This window comes from Hyla sarda, chromosome 10 (assembly GCF_029499605.1).
Source record: "Hyla sarda isolate aHylSar1 chromosome 10, aHylSar1.hap1, whole genome shotgun sequence".
Taxonomy (NCBI): domain Eukaryota; kingdom Metazoa; phylum Chordata; class Amphibia; order Anura; family Hylidae; genus Hyla; species Hyla sarda.
The window spans coordinates 69744375-69770904 of record NC_079198.1 but is presented as its reverse complement, the minus strand read 5'-3'; the positions used below and the strand labels follow the sequence as shown (position 1 = coordinate 69770904).

Below are 26530 nucleotides of genomic sequence, written 5' to 3'. Positions count from 1 at the left end.
CTCATGGTCAGCCACAGATGCACTGGATTTATAGAGAAGATGGCACCTTTCAATAAATCCAGTGCAACCGAGACGGGCAATAATTGGCATTTATGTTAGACGGGTGTATGAGTTGCTGGTCTTAGTAAATCCCTCTGATAGCCTTTACGTGAATGTGTATATTTGAATACTATCATGCAATGTCATATAATACTGCCACACAGTGCCACTAAATACAGCTATTAAACACTACCATATCCATATAGTGCTCATATAACACTGCAATGTATTGCCCACATGTATGTTTGTCCTGGAGGTCCTGTCCTTAAGGGCTACACAAGAAAACAGAGGCAACTTGCCACTAAGACCACTTTCTCATGGCAGTATTTGGGTCAGTATTCTGCATTAGGCTATGTTCATGCGACGGAATTTCGAAGCAGTATTCCGTGGGAATATTCCACTTGGAAATTCCACTGCAGTAGAGTCCTATTGATTTCAATGGGATTCTACTGCACTGTGCACATGGCCGGATTTCCAAAATCTCAATTCAGGTATACACAGAAAGAAGAGACCTGTTTATACTTTCTGCGAATTTCACTTGGAAATGCATTGCTATCTTTGAGACGGTTTATTTTCAAGCAGTCCTAGCACCCGCCGGAACATTCAAATGTGTGGAATGTCCACCCGTGTTTTCCGGGTGGACATTTCACACATTTTTGGCTGTGTGACCATGGCCTTAGTGTTTGTAGGCCAAAGCCAGGACCATAACAAACAAGAAAAAATAAGAATTTGCAACTTTTCTGTGGTTTTATCCCACTTTTTGCTTAAAAATACTGATGCAATAGTGACCAAAATACCGTCATGTCATGTGAAAGTAGCCTAAGACCGACCCTATGGACCTTCACCACAAAAACAGAAGTGAATTGAATATCAACTCCTGAAATGATTCATCTGAAACATGAATAATATCATCTGTGTTACTAGTAAGAAGACCACAACAATAATAGATCACACTTCAGCTTCTCTGAGGGTTGTGGTAGACTGTAAATAGGATGAACATTTTTTAGACATGCAATACATCAGAAATTCAGACAGATGTTTTTGCACTGTTATTTATTTAGCGAGGAACATTTTTGTGGTTGTTGGACTTGGAATACATGGAAATCAGTAGACAGTCGCTGACAATGCATTTAGCCCACATTGTATTTAACTGTGCATTAAAAGACAATCGCAGGCAGCACTATGTGTTTGTGCCTGGATAATCGCTTTGTACAGACAGAACATGAAATATATAGAGCACAATATGTATTTCTGAAGGATGGAAACAACATCTTCCAGTACTGTACACAATCCCCATAATGGACAATTACTTCCAACGTCCACCTACACGTCCTTTTCCAGCTCCTTTTTTGCTAAGAAAAAGCACAAAAAAAAATCAGTTATTATCTTGTAGTAAAAATGTACTCCGGTGTTATACAACTCTGCATTACACATAAGTGGTCTGTCTAGGAGAGTAGACTGGATGGACATAGATAACCAATATGGAAAAATTTATTTTCTACAGGGTATATTGGTCCTTTGGCAGAAGCTTCTGTAGATAAACATTAAAGTGGTTAGCTAAAGTTAGAAAAATATAGCTGCTTTCTTCTAAAGAAGTAAAATACATATTCTCAAGTAGTGTACAGTATTACAACTCAGCTCCATTCACTTCATTTAACTGTGCTGCATTACCACACCCAAATAGAGGACAGGAGGGGCACTGTTTCTAAAAGAAAGCAGCTATATTTTTGTCATCCTTAATAACCCTTTTAGAAAGGTTGTCTGTCAAAAAGTGTTTTCTGAAAACATGGCCAAGCTGCCTGCTGTAACAATAAAACCCCCTATACTTACGTTGCTTGGTTTCCCTGTAGCGTCCGGTATTGCTGCTCCAGTGTCCACCACTTACACTTTAGTGCCGGGGCCCAATGTCTCACATTGAGTCATTGGCCACCTGCCTCAGCCAGTGGTTGGCTGAGTGGCACTATGACGTCCTGGGCCCCTGCACCAGAAAATGGAATGTGGCCTAGATCAGGAGCAGAGATACCTGAGGCTACAGGGGGACCAAGGAGGTAAGTATCTGTATTTTTTTGTTTAAGCAGTCAGCATGGCCATGTTTTCAGAAAAACATTTTTGGTAAGACATCCCTATTAAGGGCACATATAGATGTTCCAGATTTGACATTAACTTGGGTTAACTTGGGTTTTACACCAAAAATGCATGTAGATAGAGTTTTGGAAACCAGGTCTCTAGAGTAGCTTACCACCTCTCTGAATAATACATTACCTGTATTTGAATCTGTATGGGAGCCCTGGGACCAGCCTACCTGATCTCCTTCTTTCCTCTGGCAATGCATGTATTTCTGGTTTTCTACAGCTAATGGGGTTTTAGTGGCAGGTTTTTTTATTAGTACACCCAACAAATAATCCCACACCTCCCACACTCATTTTCTAAGAAGTATATGATAGCTGATTTTAGAATAACAATAAGTATTTTAATGTTAGTCCAAAATTTATCATTTACTAGCTTCTCATGTTCACACCACACAAAGATTGGCTAGATAGATCAATCTAATGATTTCTCACACCATAACTGCCCCGTGTAAAAGGCCCTTAAAGGGTACCTCTCATCAAAGAAACTTTTGATATATTTTAGATTAATGAATGTTGAATAACTTTCCAATAGCATGTTAATGAAAAATATGCTTCTTTCTATTGTATTTTTCCCGATCAGTCCTGTCAGCAAGCATTTCTGACTCATGCTGGAGTCCTAAACACTCAGAGCTGCCAGCCTGCTTTGTTCACAGCCAAACAGGCTGTGAACAAAGCAGGCTGGCAGCTCTGAGTGTTCTCCTTTGTGAACAAAGCAAACTGGCAGCTCGTAGTGTTTAGGACTCCAGCATGAGTCTGAAATGCTTGCTGCCAGGACTGGTAGGGAGACCCCTAGTGGTCATTTCTTCAAAGTGGAAAATTAAATAGAAAGAAGCATATTTTTTAATAACATGCAATTGTGAAGTTATTCTGCATACATTAATCTATAATATATCAAAAGTTTTTTTGATGAGAGGTACCCTTTAACTAGGAACAAGTTGAACAATCCATTTGCTTAGATAGGCCATGGTTTTGCCTCCACAAACTGAATGGTCAATAATGTTCATATTGCCAAATGTATGGATGTGTCTATGCCCCCCCCCCCTTAAATGTGTGCTAAATAGTAGATGCAGCAAAAAAAAAAAAAAAAAGGAACAAAGGGGGCGCTATTTAAGTGCCATAAATGTGGTAATAAATCTGATATATGAAAAAATGAAAACAGCTCGCGCAAAAGTGTGATTGGCACACTCACCTTGTCATGTTGTGCTAGCTCAGGCACAACACTGGTGTTCGTTTTGTGAGTGTATTCACTCTGTAGGTTCCTCTGGGCTGCTGAGCATCTGTCCCGATGTCCCGTGGTATCGGTCTGGTCAGTGGTAGTGTTGGTGCTGGAACAGCTAAGCAGGTGCTTGTCCAGCCCTAGTAAAGATGATGCCTCTCTGGGGCTCCTCACGGAGTGCAAGTACTTGAGCCTCCGACCCAAGACTGGGTTGCGGAAGGATGATGCAGGAGCAGGTGGTACTTTAAAAAGCTTTATTTAGATGACGCGTTTCGCAAGGGGTCCCTTGCTTCATCAGGTCATCAACATGATGACCTGATGAAGCAAGGGACCCTTTGCGAAACGCGTCATCTGAATAAAGCTTTTTGAAGCACCACCTGCTCCTGCATCATCCTTCCGCAACCCAGTCTTGGGTCGGAGGCTCAAGTACTTGCACTCCTTCAGGCGCCCCAGAGAAGCATCATCTTTACTAGGGCTGGACAAGCACCTGCGTAGCTGTTTCAGCACCAACACTACCACTGCTAAACAGTAGAGACCTTTATTATAAAGGTGTCTTGTGTTTAAGAGGAACCTTGACATCTCCAGGCACCAGGGTCTAAATATGACTGCTGGCTCTGAATCCCCTATAGCAGTGGTCTCCAACCTGCGGACCTCCAGATGTTGCAAAACTACAACTCCCAGCATGCCCGGACAGCCAACGGCTGTCCGGGCATGCTGGGAGTTGTAGTTTTGCATCATCTGGAGGTCCGCAGGTTGAAGACCACTGCCCTATAGCTATGTCCCTTTTTTTTTTTTTACACTTTCCAGAATCTAAGCTAAAACATAAGAGGTTCTCACACCAATAGATATTAATAGTACATTGTAATTACATGTCTTCCAGGTCTGAACAGGAATCAAACTACTGCGACCATTGACAGTCACAGAACATAAATAGTAGCAGTGATCGTAGTGCTGTTCCGCTTTAGCTTCTGCCAATTCCTCTTGCTTTTCCCAGAGGCCTCATGTCGACTACTGACCAGATCAAGCCAAGAAAAAGTTATTAGAAGCTGAAGAGGAACAATGCTTTCCTAGCAACGCTGACTCTATTCTAGTGACCCTGAGGGTTACTGAGGTGGTACCTCCACTAACTTGATATTGATGTCATCTCCTAATACTATAACATTGATATCTTTAGTGAAATAGTCTCTTTAAAATGCCAAAGATAGTAAGGGATGGGTGTTATCGATACACATCAACATTAGTATGTCAGACACATCAAGTTCCCCCAATGTTTTTTAATACATTCATTACTTCATCTGTGAGTTAGTTGCCAATAAAAAGGATAAAAACAGATTCAGATGGTGAATTGAAATGGGTAGAAAATGACCCAGGTGACAAAATGCATGACGAGAACTACAGTATCAACTGTAGGGATGTACTGTCATTTCCAAGTGAGAACTTTATCTCTTTGGTCTTTGATTAATATTAAGCAATAAATGAGTTAAAGGGGTACTCCACCCCTAGACATCTTATCCCCTATCCAAAGGATAGGGGATAAGATGTCTGATGGCAGGGGTCCCGCCGCTGGGGACCCCCGCAATATAGCATGCAGCACCCACCTGTATCTGCTTACGGCAGCGCTGGAGGTTCTGGCTCCCGACCACGGGAACGGAAGATCGTGACGTCACGACTCCGCCCCCGTGTGATGTCACGCCCCGCCCATCAATGCAAGCCTAAGGGAGGGGGCGTGATAGCTGTCCCGCCCCCTCTCATAGGCTTGCATTGAGGGGCGGAGCGTGACATCACACTGGGGCGGGGCCGTGACGTCACAATGCTCCGGCCCCGTGATCAATAGTAATCAGACCCGGAGCGAACACGCTCCAGGGACTGATTTTAACGGGGTGCGGCGTGCAAGATCACGGGGGTCCCCAGCGGCAGGACCCCCATGATCAGGCATTTTATCCCCTATCCTTTGGATAGGGGATAAGATGTCTAAGGGTGCATGCACACTATGTTTCTTAAGATACGGGACCGTATACGGCTGGGAAGAGGGAGGCGGAGAGTCGGGGGCGGGGCAACCCCACGCTGCCATATGCGGTCCCGTATCTAATGTATTTCAATGAGCGACCGGAGTGAAGCGCTGCCTCCGGTCAGCTCTGTTTTGGCTCGTATACGGTTTCCCGACCGGACCTACAAACGTAGTCAACAGCGTTTTTAGGTCCGGTCGGGAAACCGTATACAGGCCAAAACAGAGCCGACCGGAGGCAGCGTTTCACTCCGGTCGCTCATTGAAATACATTAGATATGGGACCGCATACGGCAGCGTGCGGTTGCCCCGCCCCCGACTCTCCGCCCCCCTCTTCCCAGCCGTATATGGTCCCGTATCTTAAGAAACATAGTGTGCATGCACCCTAAGCGCCGGAGTACCCCTTTAACTCTTCTGCACTGTACCTGATAGCACATATAACCTCTATCAGCTGAGTCTAAAGACTCACAGCTTCCTGCCTGGTTATTAAAAGCTAATTCCAATGTGTAATAGAGATAAACACTGACATATGTCAGCAATTATAGGGAAGATTCTCATTCATGAAAAAAGTGGTTTCTTGTTCTTTGGCCCCACTTAGTTCTCAGTATCCGGTAGAATGATTCTTACTTATGGTCACAGCCTTGCAGAAACACATACCGTATATACTCGAGTATAAGCCGATCCGAGTATAAGCCGAGACCCCTAATTTCAACCCAAAATCCCAGGAAAAGTTATTGACTCGAGTATAAGCCTAGGGTGGGAAATACATCATCCCCCCTGTCATCATCCAGACCCGTCATTAACATCTTCATCATCATCACCGCCTGTCATCATCCAGACCCTCATCATCATCACCTGTCATCATCCCCTTGTCATCATCCCACACATCCCCCTTCATCATCCCCTTGTCATCATCCCACACACCCCCCTTCATCATCCCACACACCCCCCTTCATCATCCCACACACCCCCCTTCATCATCCCACCCCCCCCCTTCATCATCCTCTTGTCATCATCCCACCCCCCCCCCCCCCTTCATCATCCTCTTCTCATCATCCGCCCTCAGTGGTCCTTCAACCTGCGGACCTCCAGAGGTTTCAAAACTACAACTCCCAGCAAGCCCGGGCAGCCATCGGCTGTCCGGGCTTGCTGGGAGTTGTAGTTTTGAAACCTCCGGAGGTCCGCAGGTTGAAGACCACTGCGGCCTTCAACATCATCCAGCCCCCTCTCACCCCCTTTAGTTCTGAGTAATCACCTCCGCTCGGCACTGGTCCGGTCCTGCAGGGCTGTCCGGTGAGGAGGTGGTCCGGTGGGATAGTGGTTCCGGGCTGCTATCTTCACTGGGGGCGCCTCTTCTCCGCGCTTCCGGCCCGGAATAGAGGCGTTGCCTTGACAACGACGCAGAAGTACGTTGGCAATGAACGCACCTCTGCGTCGTTGTCAAGGCAACATGACTATTCTGAGGCCGGGCCCGAAGCGCTTAGAAGAGGCCTCCCCGGTGAAGATAGCAGCCCGGAACCACTATCCCACCACACCACCTCCTCTCCGGACAGCCCTGCAGGACCGGACCAGCGCCGAGCGGAGGTGAGTACTGTACAGAACTAAAGGGGGGTGAGAGGGGGCTGGATGATGTCGAAGGCCCAGTGGTCTTCAACCCGATGGCTGCCCGGGCTTGCTGGGAGTTGTAGTTTTGAAACCTCTGGAGGTCCGCAGGTTGAAGACCACTGCGGGTGGAGAGTTCACTCGAGTATAAGCCGAGGGGGGTGTTTTCAGCACGAAAAACCGTGCTGAAAAACTCGGCTTATACTCGAGTATATACGGTAATATATTAGTCACTAGCGTATTTGGGCTTCTTTTTAATAGCATCCAGGAAAGACCTGTCTAAATAGCAGCAGTTTTGAAACCATATACAGTGATCCTTCATCTTACAATGGCCTAAACATACAATAGTTTCAATATACAGTGGTCTTTTCTGGACCATTGTAACTTGAATCCAGACTCAACATACAATGCTATGGACAGTCCAGATCTGCGAAACATGTCAATGGCTGGAAGAACTGACCAATCAGAATGGGCATTTCACTGGTAAAACACCTGTATTACTGAAGCGTATGCACTGATTGGCTGTCTGGTAGCGCCCCTTACAGTACAGGGAGGTATTACATATGTTCTGTACTACTCTTTACCTGTGCCACAGTTAGCTGCTCCTTTGGACACCAAGTAAGGGTGGCTCCATTTTACCTTTTTGGGACGCTTTGTGTGTACAGGACCCTGAAGAAGCTCCTGTCCTCTACATTGACTGTGATTTACAGCTCCCAGCAGATCTTTATTACTTTTATATGTAAGGAATTGCTTTATTTTTGTTTAATCCTCACTTTTTCCTATTTTTGGATGACAATTTGTGGCTTCAGAACCAATTACCAGGTTTCCATGGAGTTATGGTCTCAACATACAATGGTTTCAACATACAATGGTCATCCTAGAACAGATTAATATTTGTGCAAGATTGTAGATGTGCACCATGTCTGTCTTCTACCTGAATTCACACTGTGTTTTCTATCCCCTCTTTTTATTTTTTATTTTTTGAACATGTGTCTGCACTCTTCCCCACCCCCTCAGCCCAACCCTATACAAGTAGTAGTTAGCCACACGTGGGCCATTTCTTTCCTAGCAGCCTCCCAGTCTGACTGGGAGAGCATGGTAAGTGAGCTATTACACCCTGTTCACACTGGTGTGGTGCTGTGCGGCGTCTGTTGCTGCCGTGGCGCTGTGTCTGTGGGGAGGTGCGACCCATAGACTGGTTTGAGTGGCATTGGGGCCGCTCTGCCAGTGGGTCGTTCCCCCTGTGGGAACTGGTGTCGCGGCGGTGGTGGTCGCCGCCCAGTGCTACGCCATTTTATGCTAGGGACGTTAGGGACCCACTCTAAATAGGTAGCCTTGACGTGGCGAGTGGGCTTTGTACTTTTTGATCAAAACGTATATACTAACAACCTGTTAGTTTTTGATATTATGCTGAGAAGCAATTAGATCATTATACAAGATTGTAGATGTGCGACCATGTCTGTCTTCTACCTGAATTCAGATTAATATTGTAACTTGAGGGACCACTGTAACTGACCCAATGTTAGATAAAAGACACATGTCCTGGCCACTCCCTGCACTTTTGAAATACTATATTATTGATATAATGAGAAGCTGCCATTTCTCCAATTCCATTAGTTTTAGTAAATTGTGCAATTCCCTTCGATTATTTCTCCATGACGTAAATACATTGACAATTGGATGATAACATTCTCATTGTCATTGTAGTGTGTTCTCAGATACTCCAATCAATGCTTACATGGTATGACTGTGTAGGGTCACACCATATGGACAACAGGAATGGCCACACCCAGTTTTCAATATATCTATATAGAATTACACCACAACAATTGTATCACTAAGCATAGAGAACATGACACTTAGGCTATAGAGCCTGAAAACATATACAGCATCTATATTCGAATCTGCAATATTTCGTGAATATATGGACGAATATTCCTCCTATGTTCGCAACATTCGCATATTTGCTATGTTTGTTCACTTTTTTCTTCCATGCGAAAATTCGTAATGAAATTCATATAGTGCGCATTCGTGATCATATCTTTTACCTAAAAGAAGGGAGGGATCAATGGCCTCTGGAACTGCTGATATTCGCGAATATTTCATATTTGCATATAAGAGATATTCGCGCTCCCCACCGATTCACACAGTAAATAACACTGGAGCCTTCTTTGAACCACAAGCTGGAAGCAGGGAGGGGTGATCACTTTTTATTTTATACAGTACACATCATTGTTGTGATATGTACTGTGAAGAAAAAAAAAGACTATTCATCATTATAAATATATATCGCTATATTATGAATATTCACAGCATCGCGAAGTGCTGATATTCGCGGTAAAAATTAGCTGTTACGCCGAGCGCTCCGGGTCCCCGCTCCTCCCCGGAGCGCTCGCTTCACTCTCCCCGCGGCAGCGCTCCGGTCACGTCCTCTGACCCGGGGCGCTGCGATTCCGCTGCCAGCCGGGATGCGATTCGCGATGCGGGTAGCGCCCGCTCGCGATGCGCACCCCGGCTCCCCTACCTGACTCGCTCTCCGTCTGTTCTGTCCCGGCGCGCGCGGCCCCGCTCCCTAGGGCGCGCGCGCGCCGGGTCTCTGCGATTTAAAGGGCCACTGCGCCGCTGATTGGCGCAGTGGTCCCAATTAGTCTGTTCACCTGTGCACTTCCCTATATCACCTCACTTCCCCTGCACTCCCTTGCCGGATCTTGTTGCCTTAGTGCCAGTGAAAGCGTTCCTTGTGTGTTCCTTGCCTGTGTTTCCAGACCTTCTGCCGTTGCCCCTGACTACGATCCTTGCTGCCTGCCCCGACCTTCTGCTACGTCCGACCTTGCTTTTGCCTACTCCCTTGTACCGCGCCTATCTTCAGCAGCCAGAGAGGTGAGCCGTTGCTAGTGGATACGACCTGGTCACTACCGCCGCAGCAAGACCATCCCGCTTTGCGGCGGGCTCTGGTGAAAACCAGTAGTGGCTTAGAACCGGTCCACTAGCACGGTCCACGCCAATCCCTCTCTGGCACAGAGGATCCACTACCTGCCAGCCGGCATCGTGACATTAGCATTTTGAATATTCGCACTCAACACTAATCTACAGTACTTCAGCAAGCTCCACTGGCTTCTGTGAAGAGATATCTGAACTCTGAATATATACCGTATATACTAGAGTATAAGCCGACCCAAATATAAGCCGAGGCCCCTAATTTCACCCCAAAAACCCAGGAAAAGTTATTGACTCGACTATAAGCCTAGGGTGGGAAACACATCATCCCCCCCAAGTCATCATCCAGACCCCTGTCATCATCCAGACCCCCATCATCATCACCGCCTGTCAATCCCTTCATCAGTGTTCTTCAACCTGCGGACCTCCAGATGTTGCAAAATTACAACTCCCAGCACTCCCAACTAGTGACGTTGCCATGACAACGACACATAGGGACATTCATGCGCAGGCTGCGAATGAACGTCCCTGTGCGTCGTCGTCAAGGCAACGTCACTAGTCCGGGGCAGGCCCGGAGCACCCGAGAAGAGGGCCCCCCCGGTGAAAATGGACAGCCCGGAACGACTAACCCTCCCCACTAGACGGTCCCTGCAGAACAGATGGCCCGGACCAGCTCACCCTTCCCTTCGAGGGGAGGTGAGTAGAAAACTAAGGGAGGGGGGGCGGGGGTCTGGATGATGACGAAGGCCGTAGTGGTCTTCAACCTGCGGACCTCCAGAGGTTTCAAAACTACAACTCCCAGCATGCCCGGACAGCAGATGGCTGTCCGGGCATACTGGGAGTTGTAGTTTTGCAACATCTGGAGGTCCACAGGTTGAAGACCACTGAGAAGGGATTGACAGGCGGAGAGTTCACTCGAGTATAAGCCGAGTGCTGAAAAACTCGTCTTATACTCGAGTACATACGGTATTATTACAGTATATCCTGCCTGCACTTTCTCCTTATGTCACTTTGTGTCTATGGCCTATCATTGTTCATACATCATATTACATATTGCAGTTGGGATAATATGGAAAATGTCAGATTGTGTGAATGACAGAAATCAGCAGTGATACAACTTGGGGAATTAGGTTACTTATACACTAGAAGTCTTGATATAGGGATGTTCATAGCAAGAAATGAATGATACTTACAATTTCTGTGCATGGCTTATACGGTTGTATAGGACATTAATCTAGAACGAAAATAGGAACAGTTGTAGAATTATGATACATACACATATTCTATTCATGTGTCGCCTCATCTACATTGTACCTCATATTTTTGAGTTTTCATCTTCTCCATGAGATCAAACTTTTCAGACTCCAGCTGATACATCCATTCTGTAAGCTCTTTAGCTTTCTCCCTGGTACAATATAGGACACATACACCTAATGTTATTAAGATTTACTCTAGTGCATCTCTTTCTAGCATCTTCAATTTTAAAATCCTCACCCCTTATGCCAGCCACATAGAGAAGAGGGGGTTGCACATGATCATGGCCCTATCCACTGAATGGGTCATGGAGATAGCCGAGTGTGAAATTCCCTAAGGATAGGGTTAAGGGGTCACATGAAAGTGGCCGCCGCCGCTGTGATCCAACGATCACAAAGAATCCATCCAGGGTGGATTTCTAGTTGCAGTCACAACCACTTGCGGGTCCCAACGAAACCTTATTCACTCACATTAGCTGTGATATGGCAGGATTCAGGGAAAGTGATCTATGGCCATGTGGGCACCAACGTAGCTGTGTAAGGCCCCTTTCACACTACAGGTATCATCCTGCTTTTTTACTGCCGTTATTTTACAATGAAAAAAACGGATGCAATAACTGGTAATAACGGATGATAACTGATGACCATTATCCATTATTTTTAATGTTTTTTTTCTTAAAAAACCTGATGTTGTTTATCTGTTATCATCCGTTATAACCAGCTACATCCGTTTTTTTAAATCAGGTTTTTAACCCTTTTTTTGTAAAGCTGTACAAAAAATGGATGTTAAAAAAACGGACAATAATGGATGATAACGGTTTGTTTTTTAAACATCCGTTTCCCATAGACTTCAATGTAAAATTTTAACGCCGTTTTTTCACCATTATTTTTGCCGGACCAAAAAGTTGTGCATGCACCATCTTTTGTGTCGGCAAAAATAACGGACATTAGTAAAAACGGACATACCTGATGCAAAAGGATGGTCAAAAAGTCCCATTGACATGAATGGGATTTTTTGACGGCTGTTTTCAGGAATTTTTGCCGGGAGTAATAAAGGAGGTTTTTACAGGATGATACCTATAGTGTGAAAGGGGCCTAAGACTAGTCTAAGACATGTTACATGCCTAAATCCTGAGCTATTATGGCAGGACATGTTATCAGCCATCAGGGAAGCTCTGTTTTTTCTGTGCGGTGCCAGAGATAACAGTGATTTCCAGAGGTGTAGCTAGGAAATGGCCAGTTGAAAAAGCTGTAGCTTACTTCATCTGTCAAATGATGCTTGATGGACCTCATGTATAGCATTTTAAATATTAGCCAATGGATGGTGGTATTTCAATATGTTTTTTTTTTTTTTACTCTTTGTGTGCATAAACAGGCCAACCTGCAAAAATTCCCCCTAAGCTTGATGGGTCCATGGCGATCTGAGTATACCTGCTCTACACTTGGCAAGTTGAGTGTGGAGTAGATATGGGGCCAACTTTGACTCCAGGGTCCATATACATTTGGATCCCTGATTGAAGAGCACTGAGGAACCTGCTTCTGATTTTACAAACTAATATGACAAAAATGTTTATGTTCATTGGGCGGGAAAGAAAACCTTGGTTTGGATGGTTATCTGCAGCAGAAGAGCTTTCACATGCAGGGAATACTCATATAAGGTTACTTCTTATTTGAATGGGATTTCTTTTCAAGCTTGTGAATAAGTTACTTGAAGCACATTGTACGTACTTTAGCTGGTTTTCATTCATGTGATCAATGCATAAAGGTTTGTGCCGCTCCGCAAGCATCTTTCTCTTCATTTCACGACCAGTTTGTCTCTTCCCTCTCTTCTGCTCTGCCTAGGAAAGAAATAAAAGATTATTTTGCCACATAAAAGATTGGTACATAAAATGAGAAGGATTGGGCTGGGGGAGAATGTGTGTAAGTGGGTAAGTAACTGGCTCAGTGATAGGAAACAGAGGGTGGTTATTAACCTCTTCAGGACGCCGGGCGTATGCATACGCCCTGCATCCCGAGTCCTTAAGGACGTGGGGCGTATGGATACGCTCGTGGGAATTATGGTCCCCGCCGCTAGCCGGTTGGGGACTGGACCGGGATGCCTGCTGAAATCATTCAGCAGGCATCCCGGCATATCGCCGAGGGGGGTCCTGAGACCCCTCCATGTCGGCGATCGCAGAAAATCGCATGTCAATTAAGACACGCGATTTTCTGCTATTCCGGGCTGATCGGGTCTCTGGTGACCCGATCTCCTGGAAAATAGGGATGATCGGTGATCGCTGTCAGTGACACCCCCAATCATCCTGAGGGATAGGAGCAAGGTCGCAGTGCTGCGATCTCCTCCTATCCCCTGCCATTGGTCAGAACTGATTCTGACCAATGGCAGCGCAGGACAACCCCCTGTCCTGCCCACCCCTGGATGTCGTGGGGAACGTGTGGAGAAGATGGAGGCTGGAGGAGAAGATGCGTGGGGACCGCAGATCGTTGCTGGAGACAGGCGCAGGTAGGGAAACTATGGTGGGGGGGGGGGGTTGGAAGGAGGGGGGCAGTAAGCGATATTTACTGCTGCCCTTCCTAGTGGGTGCCAAACTGCAACTCCCAGCATGCCCAACATCTGGAGGGTCACAGTTTGGAGACCACTGTTACAGTGGTGCCCAAACAGTAGTCCTCCAGATGTTGCCAAACTACAACTCTCAGCATGCCTAGACTGCCCAGGCAGGCTGGGAGTTGTAGTTCTGTAACATCTGTCCTTGATTTTGCAATTTTCATGACATTTTTGAAAATTGCTGCTCTACTTTGAAGCCCTCTAATTTTTTCCAAAAGTAAAAATATGTTCATTTTATGATGCCAACATAAAGTGAACATATTCTATTTGTGAATAAAAATAAAATTTATTTGGAATATCCATTTTCCTTACAAGTAGAGAGCTTCATGACATTTTGGAATTTTTCACCAAAAAAGGATGCAAGTAATGCTGAAAATTTACCACCAAAATAAAGTAGAATATGTCCCGAAAAAAATCAGAATCAGAATATTCAGTAAAAGCGTTTTCGAGTTATTAATGCGTAAAGTGACGGTGGTCAGAATTGCGAAAAGGGCTGCGTCCTTAAAGTGAAAAAGGTCTGCGTCCTTAAGGGGTTAATGTTACTTATTCTGATTGGGTGACTGTTACTAGTGGGGTACCACAGGGGTCAGTCTTGGGTCCTGTCCTATTTAATATGTTCATTAATGACCTTGTAGAGGGGTTGAATAGTAAAGTAGACATCTTTGCAGATGATACTAAACTCTGTAAAGTGGTAAACACTATAGGGGCATAGATTCTACCTCTGTACAAGTCACTAGTCAGACCACACATAGAATACTGTGTACAGTACTGGGCACCAGTGTACAAGAAAGATATAATGGCGCTGGAGAGGATTTAAAGACAGGCAACCAGAGTAATAAGGGGAATGGGAGGACTACAGTACCCAGAAAGATTATCAGAATTGGGGTTATTGAGTTTAGAAAAAAGAAGGCTTAGGGGCGACCTAATAACTATGTATAAATATATCAGGGGACAGTACAGAGATCTCTCCCATGATCTATTTATACCCAGGACTGTATCTATAACAAGGGGGCATCCTCTACGTTTAGAGGAAAGAAGGTTTCTACACCAGCACAGACGGGGGTTCTTTACTGTAAGAGCAGTGAGACTGTGGAATTCTCTCCCGGAGGAGGTGGTCATGGGGAACTCTGTGAGAGAGTCCAAAAGGGTCCAATAACATTACAGGTTATGGATTCTAGATTTAAAGGACCGGAAGGTATCTATTCTGATGCCATATTTGGAGTCTGGAAGGAAGTTTTACCTCTAGTATGAGGGTTTTTTGCCTTCCCCTGGATTAACTCATTAGGGATATAGGCTGGACTTGATGGACTCGGGTCATTTTTCAACCTTATGAACTATGTTACTATTAATGAAAATATGTGCAGCCCGTGAGGATGTCTTACCTTCATGAGATAACCTCCATACTGGGCTCCCATGTTGGACAGAACTTTTTTCTTCTTGGCATCATCATCTGCGCGTTTTTTAGCCTCCTCTTCTTCTTTTCTCATTTTTTCTTCCTATAAGGTATCAAGTTTCCACTGTGAATGCTTGCAGCAACATTAACCCACAGCTCTGACCAATGTTCCCAGTAACCTACATTTCTGTGCAATGGAAATAAAACAGGCATTTGGCACAAAATCAAAAGTATGTACTCTTATTGCTGCCTGAGATACCAGCGTAAGGCCTCTCAATATACACTGCTCAAAAATATAAAGGGAACACTTAAACAACACAATGTAACTCCAAGTCAATGACACTTCTGTGAAATCACACTGTCCACTCGGGAAGCAACACTGATTGACAATCAATTTCACATGCTGTTGTGCAAATGGAACAGACAACAGGTGGAAATTATAGGCAATTAGCAAGACACTCCCAATAAATGAGTGGTTCTGCAGGTGCTGACCACAGACCACTTCTCAGTTCCTATGCTTCCTGGCTGACGTTTTGGTCACTTTTGAATGCTGGCGGGGCTTACACTCTAGTGATAGCATGAGACGGAGTCTACAACCCACACAAGTGGCTCAGGTAGTGCAGCTAATCCAGGATGGCACATCACTGCGAGCTGTGGCAAGAAGGTTTGCTGTGTCTGTCAGCGTAGTGTCCAGAGCATGGAGGTGCTACCAGAAGACAGGCCAATACATCAGGAGACGTAATGTTCACCATAGGAGGGCAACAACCCAGCAGCAGGACCGCTACCTCCGCCTTTGTGCAAGGAGGAGCACTGCCAGAGCCCTGCAAAATGACCTTCAGCAGGCTACAAATGTGCACGTGTCCACTCAAATGGTCAGAAACAGACTCCATGAGGTTGGTATGAGGGCCCAGCACCGTGCAGGACGTTTGGGATTTGCCGGAGAACACCAAGATTGGCAAATTTGCTACTGGCACCCTATGCTCTTCACAGATGAAAGCAGGTTCACACTGAGCACATGTGACAGAAGTGACAGATTCTGGAGACGCCGTGGAGAACGTTCTGCTGCCTGCAACATCCTCCAGCATGACCGGTTTGGTAGTGGGCCGGTAAAGGTGTGAGGTGCATTTCTTTGAGGGGGGGGGTAGACAGCCCTCCATATGCTTGCCAGAGGTAGCCTGACTGCCATTAGGTACTGAGATGAGATCCTCAGACCCCTTTTGAGACCATATGATGGTGCGGTTGGCCCTGGGTTCCTCCTAATGCAAAACAATGCTAGACCTCATGTGGCTGGAGTGTGTCAGCAGTTCCTGCAAGAGGAAGACATTGATGCTAGGGACTGGCCCGCCCATTCCCCAGACCTGAATCCGATTGAGGACATCTGGGACATCATGTCTCGCTTTAGTCCAGGTTTGGGAGGACATCCCTCAGGAGACCATCCGCTACCTCCTCAGGAGCATGCCCAGGCATTGTAGGGAGGTCATACGGGTACATCGAGGCCACACACACTATTGAGCCTCATTGTGACTTGTTTTAAGGACATTACATCAAAGTTGGATCAGCCTGTAGTGTGGTTTTCCACTTTGATTTTGAGTGTGACTCCATATCCAGACCTCCATGGGTTGATAAATTTGATTTCCATTGATAATTTTTGTATGATTTTGTTGTCAGCACATTCAACTATGTAAAGACGAAAGTATTTCATACGATTCGTTTATTCATTCAGATCCAGGATGTGTTACATTAGTGTTCCATTACATTTTTTGAGAAGTAGAGAAAAGCAGCACTAACATAGCTTGCCCATGGGAAGTGTTAAAAATGGTCTGGCTGCAGATGTATAGGGGCCCAAATAGTTACAGAGGCAAGTTTGCTTGCCTGTCTACCCCACCTTCACAGGGCAAAAATAGAGAGTGTTTACTCAGACTCAGTCTCAGACTGCCATAACCTGTTCTAGTTTGCCTGGTGCTGCCTCTGAATGGAAGTGATTTTCTTTAGTAATAGGAGCAAATACTTTATCATGTATCACTTGGATCTAACCTTTTATATTATGCTTAAAAATATCATTAAACAGTCATCAGGATACTTATTCTATAAATCACTACTTGGTATTACAAACCATGCTACAACTGCGAAAGTAGCAATCCCATCTGATTTTCAACATTTTAAATTTGGATGCTTCCAACTCAAGACAAATCCACTTAAAATAATTGATATTTTGGATTTAAGTTGGCCTAGAAGCATATGAATGAGAATTTAAAATGTTGAACTAGAATCCAGAATAATAGCCCAAGAGGAAGACAGTATGGAGAAACTGTTTAGGTATCAATTAAATTGCATAGGGAGATGTATTGTGTGAAGATCTATGTACTGGTGGGCATTTTGTGCAAAACAAAACGTGTGAAAATTGTTTTTAGAATCATGTTGTGTTCTTCTAAATTCACAGTTTAGTTCAGTGGGCGTAAGCATTTCTGATCTAGATTAAAAGAAAAAGTCAACTGGGATAACAATGGATCCACTGACTTTGGTCTAAGGTTATTTTTAAATATGTTTGGTGCATGTTTGCAGCATAGAAAACTTCTGGTGTATACAATCAGGACCCCTTCACACTCCAGAACTCCATCATGGAACAGCAGCATCTGGAATCGGCACTTACTACAGCGCAGTACCGGAACTTCTCCAGCAGATTCCACTGGAAGATCATGTTCATTCTTCTGCCGGGGTAATAAAGAAAACTGTGTCCCTGTAGCCAATGTGACTCCAGCATTGATTGGCTAAGGCACCCACACCCTCCGCACACGTGGAAGCAGAGCATGCACCATACAGTAACATGACCGCCTGAGCAGGTAGGGAAGTTATGAATATGGATAAGCTGGGTGGAGCGCTCATCCAGCTAAGATGATGTCAGAGTGCCTGGAGCTCGGGTCGTAGCTCCGCCTATGCCCCAAGGACCTAATTTGCATATGCCGAAAAAGAGGAATTATGGCGGAACTGCGTGATGGTTCGGGACACCGTAAGTATCATTTTGATCAGTATCACCCACTCCACAAGCTTGTATGACAGGTTAGTGCAGGTGATACTGATGGCAGATTTCCTTGAAGGATCGTACTGACTGAGAACTAAAGGAAGAGATTTTAAAAAAAGCTTAAAGTACAAAATCAAATTAAATGATATGGAATTACCATTTTAGCTCTTGTATTTTAGTTTGCAGTGACCAATGATATGACAGTCCTAATGACCTTTTTCATGATAATTTAAGTGTAACATGAAAAGTTAGCTCCAATTCCATTTGGTAATATTAAGACTAATCCTGTGCTGCGGGACCACAGGTCTTATTTAATGCTGTATCATTTACCATGCGGACACTGTGGTGAACATTTTATACTTTATTATCACATTAAGATTTGCTTGTGAGACAGGTCCTCTGCAAGAATGACATTATGGGAAATTGAGAAATGCAGTTGAAAATCTAGCATCTTCAGTAAGATTGCTTAAATCTTGCTAAAAGTATATATTTACAGTCACTTCTGCTTTTTTATTTTTTAAACCAAAAAAACAGGAACCAAATCCAGAAGAAAACAGAACAGACCAGTCTCATACTGTAGTGTGCCTTTTTCTACAATGTGTATAAAATGCAATATGCCCTTGTACACCTGATAAGCAAGCAGTCCTCCGGATAGATGATCCAACCCACCTGATCGCCAGTAGAGCTATAAAAACAAATGTACATAGAGCTAGCATTATACTTGTGCCACAACTTTGCAATGAATTGATAACCAGTTTATAAATCAGTTGGCACTAGGTGAGCAAAAGGTCTTTATGTCACAAGGTCCCCAGAAGAAGCCAACAGGGTGAAATCTAGGGTCGGGAACTGTGTATGTGGGTTTGTATTTTACCATTCCTTGATATGCATTTAATTGTTCATAGTGGATATGTTTCATGCAGTATTGGACAGTGTGCATGAGACTCTGTAATGTCCCAGTACAGTGCATGGTCCTGCACTACACTTAGGCCCTGTCAGGTTGAGTCCCTCAGTGACCTGAGGCTCTCCTGCAGTGTCTCCCCTGCTGTTACTATACTGTCATTTATTGTAATAGAATTGTAGTCAGTGTATTAATGTATATTTAGTATAAAGGACCTGTGAGAGGTCATCTAAAGAACCTGTGAGACGTCACATGTTATGTTTATGTTGTCAGATGTTACCCAGAGGGCACCAGTTTAACACATGACCTGCAGCTTGACCAATGGGCTTTGGCTCAGCCCCCCTCTATATAAGGGGGCGGCCATCACAATTCTCTCTTTTCCACCACTTTACTGGGACCAGCAAACACCATCTTGTGCTATCTCAGTGCTAGTGTCCAGCACCTGGAAGGCCTCAAATCTACAGTCATTTCAGTAAGTCCAAGTCTATGTAAGCTGTCACTACTACCTATAGTGATGTCCAGCCTAAAGTCAAGCATCTAAAGTCTATTAAAAAGTCTAATTGTTCCCAGCAAGCTGCGAGGTCCTTCTGTGTTCCTTGTCACCTCTCTGGGATTCTGGCCTAGCTGTGAAGATAATAACACCTATCTGACCTCAGTAATGCCTCTGTTAAACCATAACCTGGTTGTGGACTCTCCTTTCACTGCCTAGCCATTGAGATAGCGGAGATACCGTTCGTGTGGTTCTGGTACCCAAAAACCACCCTGGCGTTATGAACATTAGGGGTTCATAACACCTTGCACCTGGGGTTAATACCATCTTGCCCCCTCCACCGCTATACCCCATGGTCCCGCCATTACCGTGGGTCACCACAATTCTATCGACAATGCTCACAGCGATCTATGTCTTGCGTCTGCATTATAAATCTATGGGGCCACAGGATGAAAGTCACTATGAGGCAGGGTGTGAAGTGCACTACTGCGCACTTCTCTCTGTTCACTCTCCTAATTGGTGCCGATTTAGGCACTGTGACTCGGACTGATCAAATCTTTTGACATGTCTCTGTGACATGTCAAAAGTCTTTTAAAATTATAGAGACAAATTAAGTAGAAACACTTCTGTTTGATGAATATCTGTTACTGGATCAGTTGGACACTTAGATGTGGCATGCTATTTGAATGAATTACATGTGATTTAAATTGCAGGTACCTGCTCATCTGGTGTGCACTGAGTCATGCAAATTGTTTGCTCATCTAGTGTGAACAGAGCTGAAAACTGGTTATCAATTCACTGCAAAGCTCCTGGACTGGCACATTGCTGGCTATATGTACGTCTTATTTTTTGATCGTTCCTTCAATGGCCTGTTCCTGAACTTATAAGAGGATGACCCGAAACACATTGTACGACACGCCTTTAACACAATTTGGTTCACAATGCTTCTATTTATGTTTTCTTTACTCTACTGGAGTCCAATATGTCCAATACAAGTGCCACCCAGAAAATTGCTGCCATCATCTGCAGTGTTTATAGGGCTTGTGCATGGCTGCAACATGGGGTGAAATGTCATTACTATTAAAGTGTTGAAATATTGTTAGGCATTCTAATCTTACTTAGCCCTTGTTCACACTGCAGAATTTCCAAGCGGAATCTGGCAGATAAATTTTTCAGCACAATCCCATTCTTTTCAATGTGATTCTGCTGGAAACATTTGCCACAGAAATTTAGAACTGCAGAATACACTTGAAAATCCATCGCTGTCTATGGAGACTGCGCATTTCTGGACAGTCCTAGTGGCAGCATGTTCTGCCAGCGCTCGCTGTCTGCAAAAGGCATCAATTGCATCTAAAAGTAAAAAGGTTTGGCATCATTATAGGTGGGGATTCTTTACTGTAAAAGCAATGCTTATTTAAGGAAAATGGTCATCTGTTCACCCACACTAAACCCAATACACTGGGTTATAGTGTGGGTGAACAGGAGACCGAGGAGGGGTTAATGGGTTAAATACATACCTGCACTCCGAAGATCTGTCCCTCCAAAGATCGGCATCAATCGTAAATATTAATTGTCGCAGGTGATGTGAGTGCTGCGCCAACTGAGCGCTCATGTAACCCGCGACAATAAATATTGAAATCGAGCCAGTATGCCCGCCTCCAGCGCGCAATTACCTGAAGATGGATGCCGATCTTTGGAGAGACAGATCTCCAGAGTGCAGGCATGTATTTTACCCATTAACCCCTCAACAGTATATTGGGTTTAGTAGGGGTGAACAGATGACCGTTTTCCTTTAAAAAATTTTGACACAACTTGTGTTCGATTTATGCAAGTAGTATCTACAGTGAAAGGAACTCTGAAGAAGTTTGAAAAGAAAATTGGATGAATTGCAGCACAAAATGTTTAAAAAAGTTTTAAAAAAAATTATACAATGGGCCTTATGTGTAACATTTTTATATGAAGGAATAGAAGGACAGGACAATTAGATCATTTATTTTTATTTTCTATACTTTGCTGAATCTCTCTGGAACTGATTTTTATACATCAAGCCAATATTTGTCTACACTGTGGTTTATTTACCGCCACTCTGGCTTGTCTCTCCCGCTCCTTCTCAGTCCTGAAACGCTGTTGTTCTGCCCGTTCAGCTCTGCGATTCTCCTGTAGAAACACAATAAAAGGCCTGATATTGTATCTCATCCAGATAAAATGAACCAAAAGTGACCATATACTTTAAGGTAATCTTACGTGTTAGGTTACTGTAGATGAAAATTGATGATTTCAACTGAAACGATCATTTGTTGGGTAGGTAAAAAAAAGATCTTTTTGTTCATCTTTTGGGAAAGTTTTCTAAGAACATTCTCTGAAAGATTTCTCAAGCTGTCTTATAGTAAGATTCCCCTGGTTTCCCATAGCAACCAATCACAGCTCAGCTTTTTTTCTGACTGCTAAAGAATCTTACTGTAAGACATCTTGATAAATCTCCCTCAATGTTGGACCTTCCCCCAGAGTTATTGATCATGTAAGGCCAGATAGAACAACTGTAATGGCCAATATGGGCTGAAATATGTGTATTTACCTATACACATGCGATAGACATTGTACCATCTATCCCGATCTCTCCATAAACGTTAGCCTCGGCCAAGCATTCATATGTTCTGAATGGAGAAAGGAGGGGTAAGCCACAGCTAAACTCTATGATGGGGCAGTTGGTTATCTCTCTGAGAACAAGGAATTGGGGTTTTTCAAATCGAACATGCCCAATATTTCTCTTTCCCCACATTATTTGTGGGCAGAGAATCGTGAGGCTTTCACACACGTACCCAATCAGCTGGTCCCATTGAAATCCACTGGTTTGGCAGACTTTTTCTTATGTGTATAGGTACCCTATGGCCGCGTTTGCAAAATAATGCAATAATAATGTTCTTCAACCATCAACCTACCTCCAACTATTGTGTATGGTCATGTTCAGATTGTTGTCGTGACTACAATAATTCAGAGAACAGCTATACTTCAATAGCCCCCTCATCTTTGCTGAGAATGCATGACTTCTTAATGGGGAAAGGGGGATAAACCATTCTCAAACACCAAAACGTCTAATCCTTTTCTCTCCCAACATTTGCTATCAGTGTAGACCCATGACGTCCCCATACCTATTAGATAGTTGGCAGATCCCACCAAAATAGACAGGTTCTAATGATGTTCCTCTAATATGTATGAACACCATAAACTATACGATTGATGGCCTTTCCACAGGATGGACCATTAACCCCTTAAGGACTGAGCCCTTTTTCACCTTAAGGACTCAGCCATTTTTTGCAATTCTGACCACTGTCACTTTAAACATTAATAACTCTGGAATGCTTTTAGTTATCAATCTGATTCCGAGATTGTTTTTTCGTGACATATTCTACTTTAACTTAGTGGTAAAATCTTGTGGTAACTTGCATCCTTTCTTGGTGAAAAATCCCCAAATTTGATGAAAAATTTGAAAAATTTGAATTTTTCTAACTTTGAAGCTCTCTGCTTGTAAGGAAAATGGATATTCAAAATAATTTTTTTTTCATTCACATATACAATATGTCTACTTTATGTTTACATCATAAAATTGATGAGTTTTTGCTTTTGGAAGACACCAGAGGGCTTCAAAGTTCCGCAGCAATTTTCCAATTTTTCACAAAATTTTGAAACTCGCTTTTTTTCAGGGACCAGTTCAGGTTTGAAGTGGATTTGAAGGGCCTTCATATTAGAAATACCCCATAAAAGACCCCATTATAAAAACTACACCCCCCAAAGAATTTAAAATGACATTCAGTCAGTGTTTTAACCCTTTAGGTGTTTCACAGGAATAGCAGCAAAGTGAAGGAGAAAATTCACAATCTTCATTTTTTACACTCGCATGTTTTTGTAGACCCAATTTTTGAATTTTTGCAAGGGGTAAAAAGGAGAAAATTTTTACTTGCATTTGAAACCCAATTTCTCTCGAGTAAGCATATACCTCATATGTCTATGTTAATTGTTCGGCGGGCACAGTAGAGGGCTCAGAAGGGAAGGAGCGACAAATGGTTTTTGGGGGGCATGTCACATTTAGGAAGCCCCTATGGTGCCAGAACAGCAAAAAAAAAAAAAAAACACACATGGCATACCATTTTGGAAACTAGACCCCTCGGGGAACATAACAAGGGGTAAAGTAAACCTTAATACCCCACAGGTGATTCACAACTTTTGCATAAGTAAAAAAAAAAAAAAAATTCCCTAAAATGCTTGGTCTCCCAAAAGTTTTACATTTTTAAAAAGGGTAATAGCAGAAAATACCCCCCAAAATTTGAAGCCCAATTTCTCCCGATTCAGAAAACACCCCATATGGGGGTGAAAAGTGCTCTGCTGGCGCACTACAGGTCTCAGAAGAGAAAGAGTCACATTTGGCTTTTTTGAAGGAAATTTTGCTCTGGGGGCATGCCGCATTTAGGAAGCCCCTATGGTGCCAGGACAGCAAAAAAAAAACACATGGCATACCATTTTGGAAACTAGACCCCTTGGGGAACGTAAAAAGGGGTAAAGTGAACCTTAATACCCCAAAGGGGTTTCACAACTTTTGCATATGTAAAAAAAAAAAAAATTTACCTAAAATGCTTGGTTTCCCCAAAAATGTACATTTTTACAAAGGGTTAAAGCAGAAAATACCCCCCAAAATTTGAAGCCCAATTTCTCCCGATTCAGAAAACGCCCCATATGGGGGTGAAAAGTGCTCTGCTGGCGCACTACAGGTCTCAGAAGAGAAGGAGTCACATTTGGCTTTTTGAAAGCAAATTTTGCTCTGGGGGCATGCCGCATTTAGGAAGCCCCTATGGTGCCAGGACAGCAAAAAAAAAACACATGGCATACTATTTTGGAAACTAGACCCCTCGGGGAACGTAACAAGGGTTAAGTGAACCTTAATACCCCACAGGTGTTTCACGACTTTTGCATATGTAAAAAAAATAATTTTTTTTTTTTACCTAAAATGCCTCTTTTCCCAAAAATGTTACATTTTTAAAAAGGGTAAAAGCAGAAAATACCCCGCAAAATGTGTAACACAATTTCTCCCGAGTACGGCGATACCCCATATGTGACCCTAAACTGTTGCCTTGAAATACGACAGGGCTCCAAAGTGAGAGCGCCATGCGCATTTGAGGCCTAAATTAGGGACTTGCATAGGGGTGGATATAGGGGTATTCTACGCCAGTGATTCCCAAACAGGGTGCCTCCAGCTGTTGTAAAACTCCCAGCATGCCTGGACAGTCAGTGGCTATCTGGCAATACTGGGAGTAGTTGTTTTGCAACAGCTGGAGGCTCCATTTTGGAAACAGTGGCGTACCAGACGTTTTTCATTTTTATTGGGGAGGGGGGCTGTGTAGGGGTATGTGTATATGTAGTGATTTTTACTTTTTATTTTATTGTGTGTTAGTGTACTGTAGTGTTTTTAGGGTACAGTCACACGGGCGGGGGTTCACTGTAGTTTCACACTGGCAGTTTGAGCCTCAGCTCAAACTTGCAGCCGGATACTTACTGTAATCCTCCGCCCATGTGAGTGTACCCTGTACGTTCACATTGGGGGGGGGGGGGGAACATCCAGCTGTTGCAAAACTACAACTCCCAGCATGTACGGTCTATCAGTGCATGCTGGGAGTTGTAGTTTTGCAACCGCTGGAGGCTCCGTTTTGGAAACAGTGGCGTACCAGACGTTTTTCATTTTTATTGGGGAGGGGAGGGGGGTTGCATAGGGGTATGTGTATACGTAGTGTTTTTTACTTTTTATTGTGTGTTAGTGTAGTGTTTTTAGGGTACAGTCGCACGGGCGGGGGGTTCACAGTAGTTTCTCGCTGGCAGTTTGAGCTGCGACAGAAAATTTGCCGCAGCTCAAACTTGCAGCCGGATACTTGCTGTAATCCTCCGCCCATGTGAGTGTACCCTGTACGTTCACATGGGGGGGGGGAGAAACATCCAGCTGTTGCAAAACTACAACTCCCAGCATGTACGGTCTATCAGTGCATGCTGGGAGTTGTAGTTTTGCAACAGCTGGAGGCACACTGGTTGTGAAACACAGAGTTTGGTGTTTTGCAACCAGTGTGCCTTCAGCTGTTGCAAAAGCTACAACCCCCAGCATGTACGGACAGCGGAAGGGCATGCTGGGTCTTGTAGTTATGCAACAGCTGGAGGCATACTACTTTGGCTGGGGATGCTGGGGACTGTAGTTATGCAACAGCTGGAGACACACTGGTTTGCTACATAACTCAGTGTGCCTTCAGCTGTTGCAAAACTACAACTCCCAGCAGTCACCGACAGCCAACGGGCATGCTGGGAGTTGTAGTTATGCAACCAGCAGATGCACTACTACAACTCCCAGCATGCACTTTAGCTGTTGGTGCAAGCTGGGAGTTGTAGTTACACAACAGCTGAAGGTACACTTTTCCATAGAAAAAATGTGCCTCCAGCTGTTGCAAAACTACAAGTCCCAGCATGCCCATAAGGGCATGCTGGGAGTTGTGGTGGTCTGCCTCCTGCTGTTGCATAACTACAGCTCCCAGCATGCCCTTTTTGCATGCTGGGAGCTGTTGCTAAGCAACAGCAGGAGGCTGTCACTCACCTCCAAAGATCCTCGACGCACAGGTCAGTCCCTTGTCGTCGCCGCCGCGGCCGTCGCTCCTGGGGCCCCGATCCCAACATTGACGCCGGGGATCGGGGTCCCCAGCACCCGGGGTGCACGTCCCGCACCCGCTCACGTCCTCCGGGAGAGGGGCGGAGCGGGTTGCGGGAGTGACACCCGCAGCAGGCGCCCTGATTGGTCGGCCGGTAATCCGGCCGACGAATCAGGGCGATCGTGAGGTGGCACCAGTGCCACCTCACCCCTGCAGGCTCTGGCTGTTCGGGGCCGTCGGAGACGGCCCCGAACAGCCTGTAATTCCGGGTCA

At 44.5% G+C, this 26530-nt stretch overlaps 1 protein-coding gene across 10 annotated transcripts in view; it reads right to left on the bottom strand.

The window, feature by feature from the left end:
- Positions 1–1041: 1041 nt before the first annotated feature.
- The window catches only part of TNNT1 (troponin T1, slow skeletal type), an 85214-nt gene continuing 59725 nt past the window's right edge, over positions 1042–26530 (bottom strand). For 3 of the 10 annotated variants that reach the window (XM_056543281.1, XM_056543280.1, XM_056543285.1), the window contains 6 exons: positions 21663–21740; positions 15166–15279; positions 12910–13019; positions 11243–11333; positions 11122–11162; positions 1042–1391 (listed from right to left, as the gene is read on the bottom strand). In XM_056543281.1, coding sequence (XP_056399256.1) covers positions 1346–1391; positions 11122–11162; positions 11243–11333; positions 12910–13019; positions 15166–15279; positions 21663–21740 — 480 coding nt within the window. In that variant the 3' untranslated portion in view covers positions 1042–1345. The remainder of the gene's footprint in view (positions 1392–11121; positions 11163–11242; positions 11334–12909; positions 13020–15165; positions 15280–21662; positions 21741–26530) is intronic. The other 7 variants (XM_056543288.1, XM_056543283.1, XM_056543286.1 and 4 more) reach the window with 4 other exon arrangements.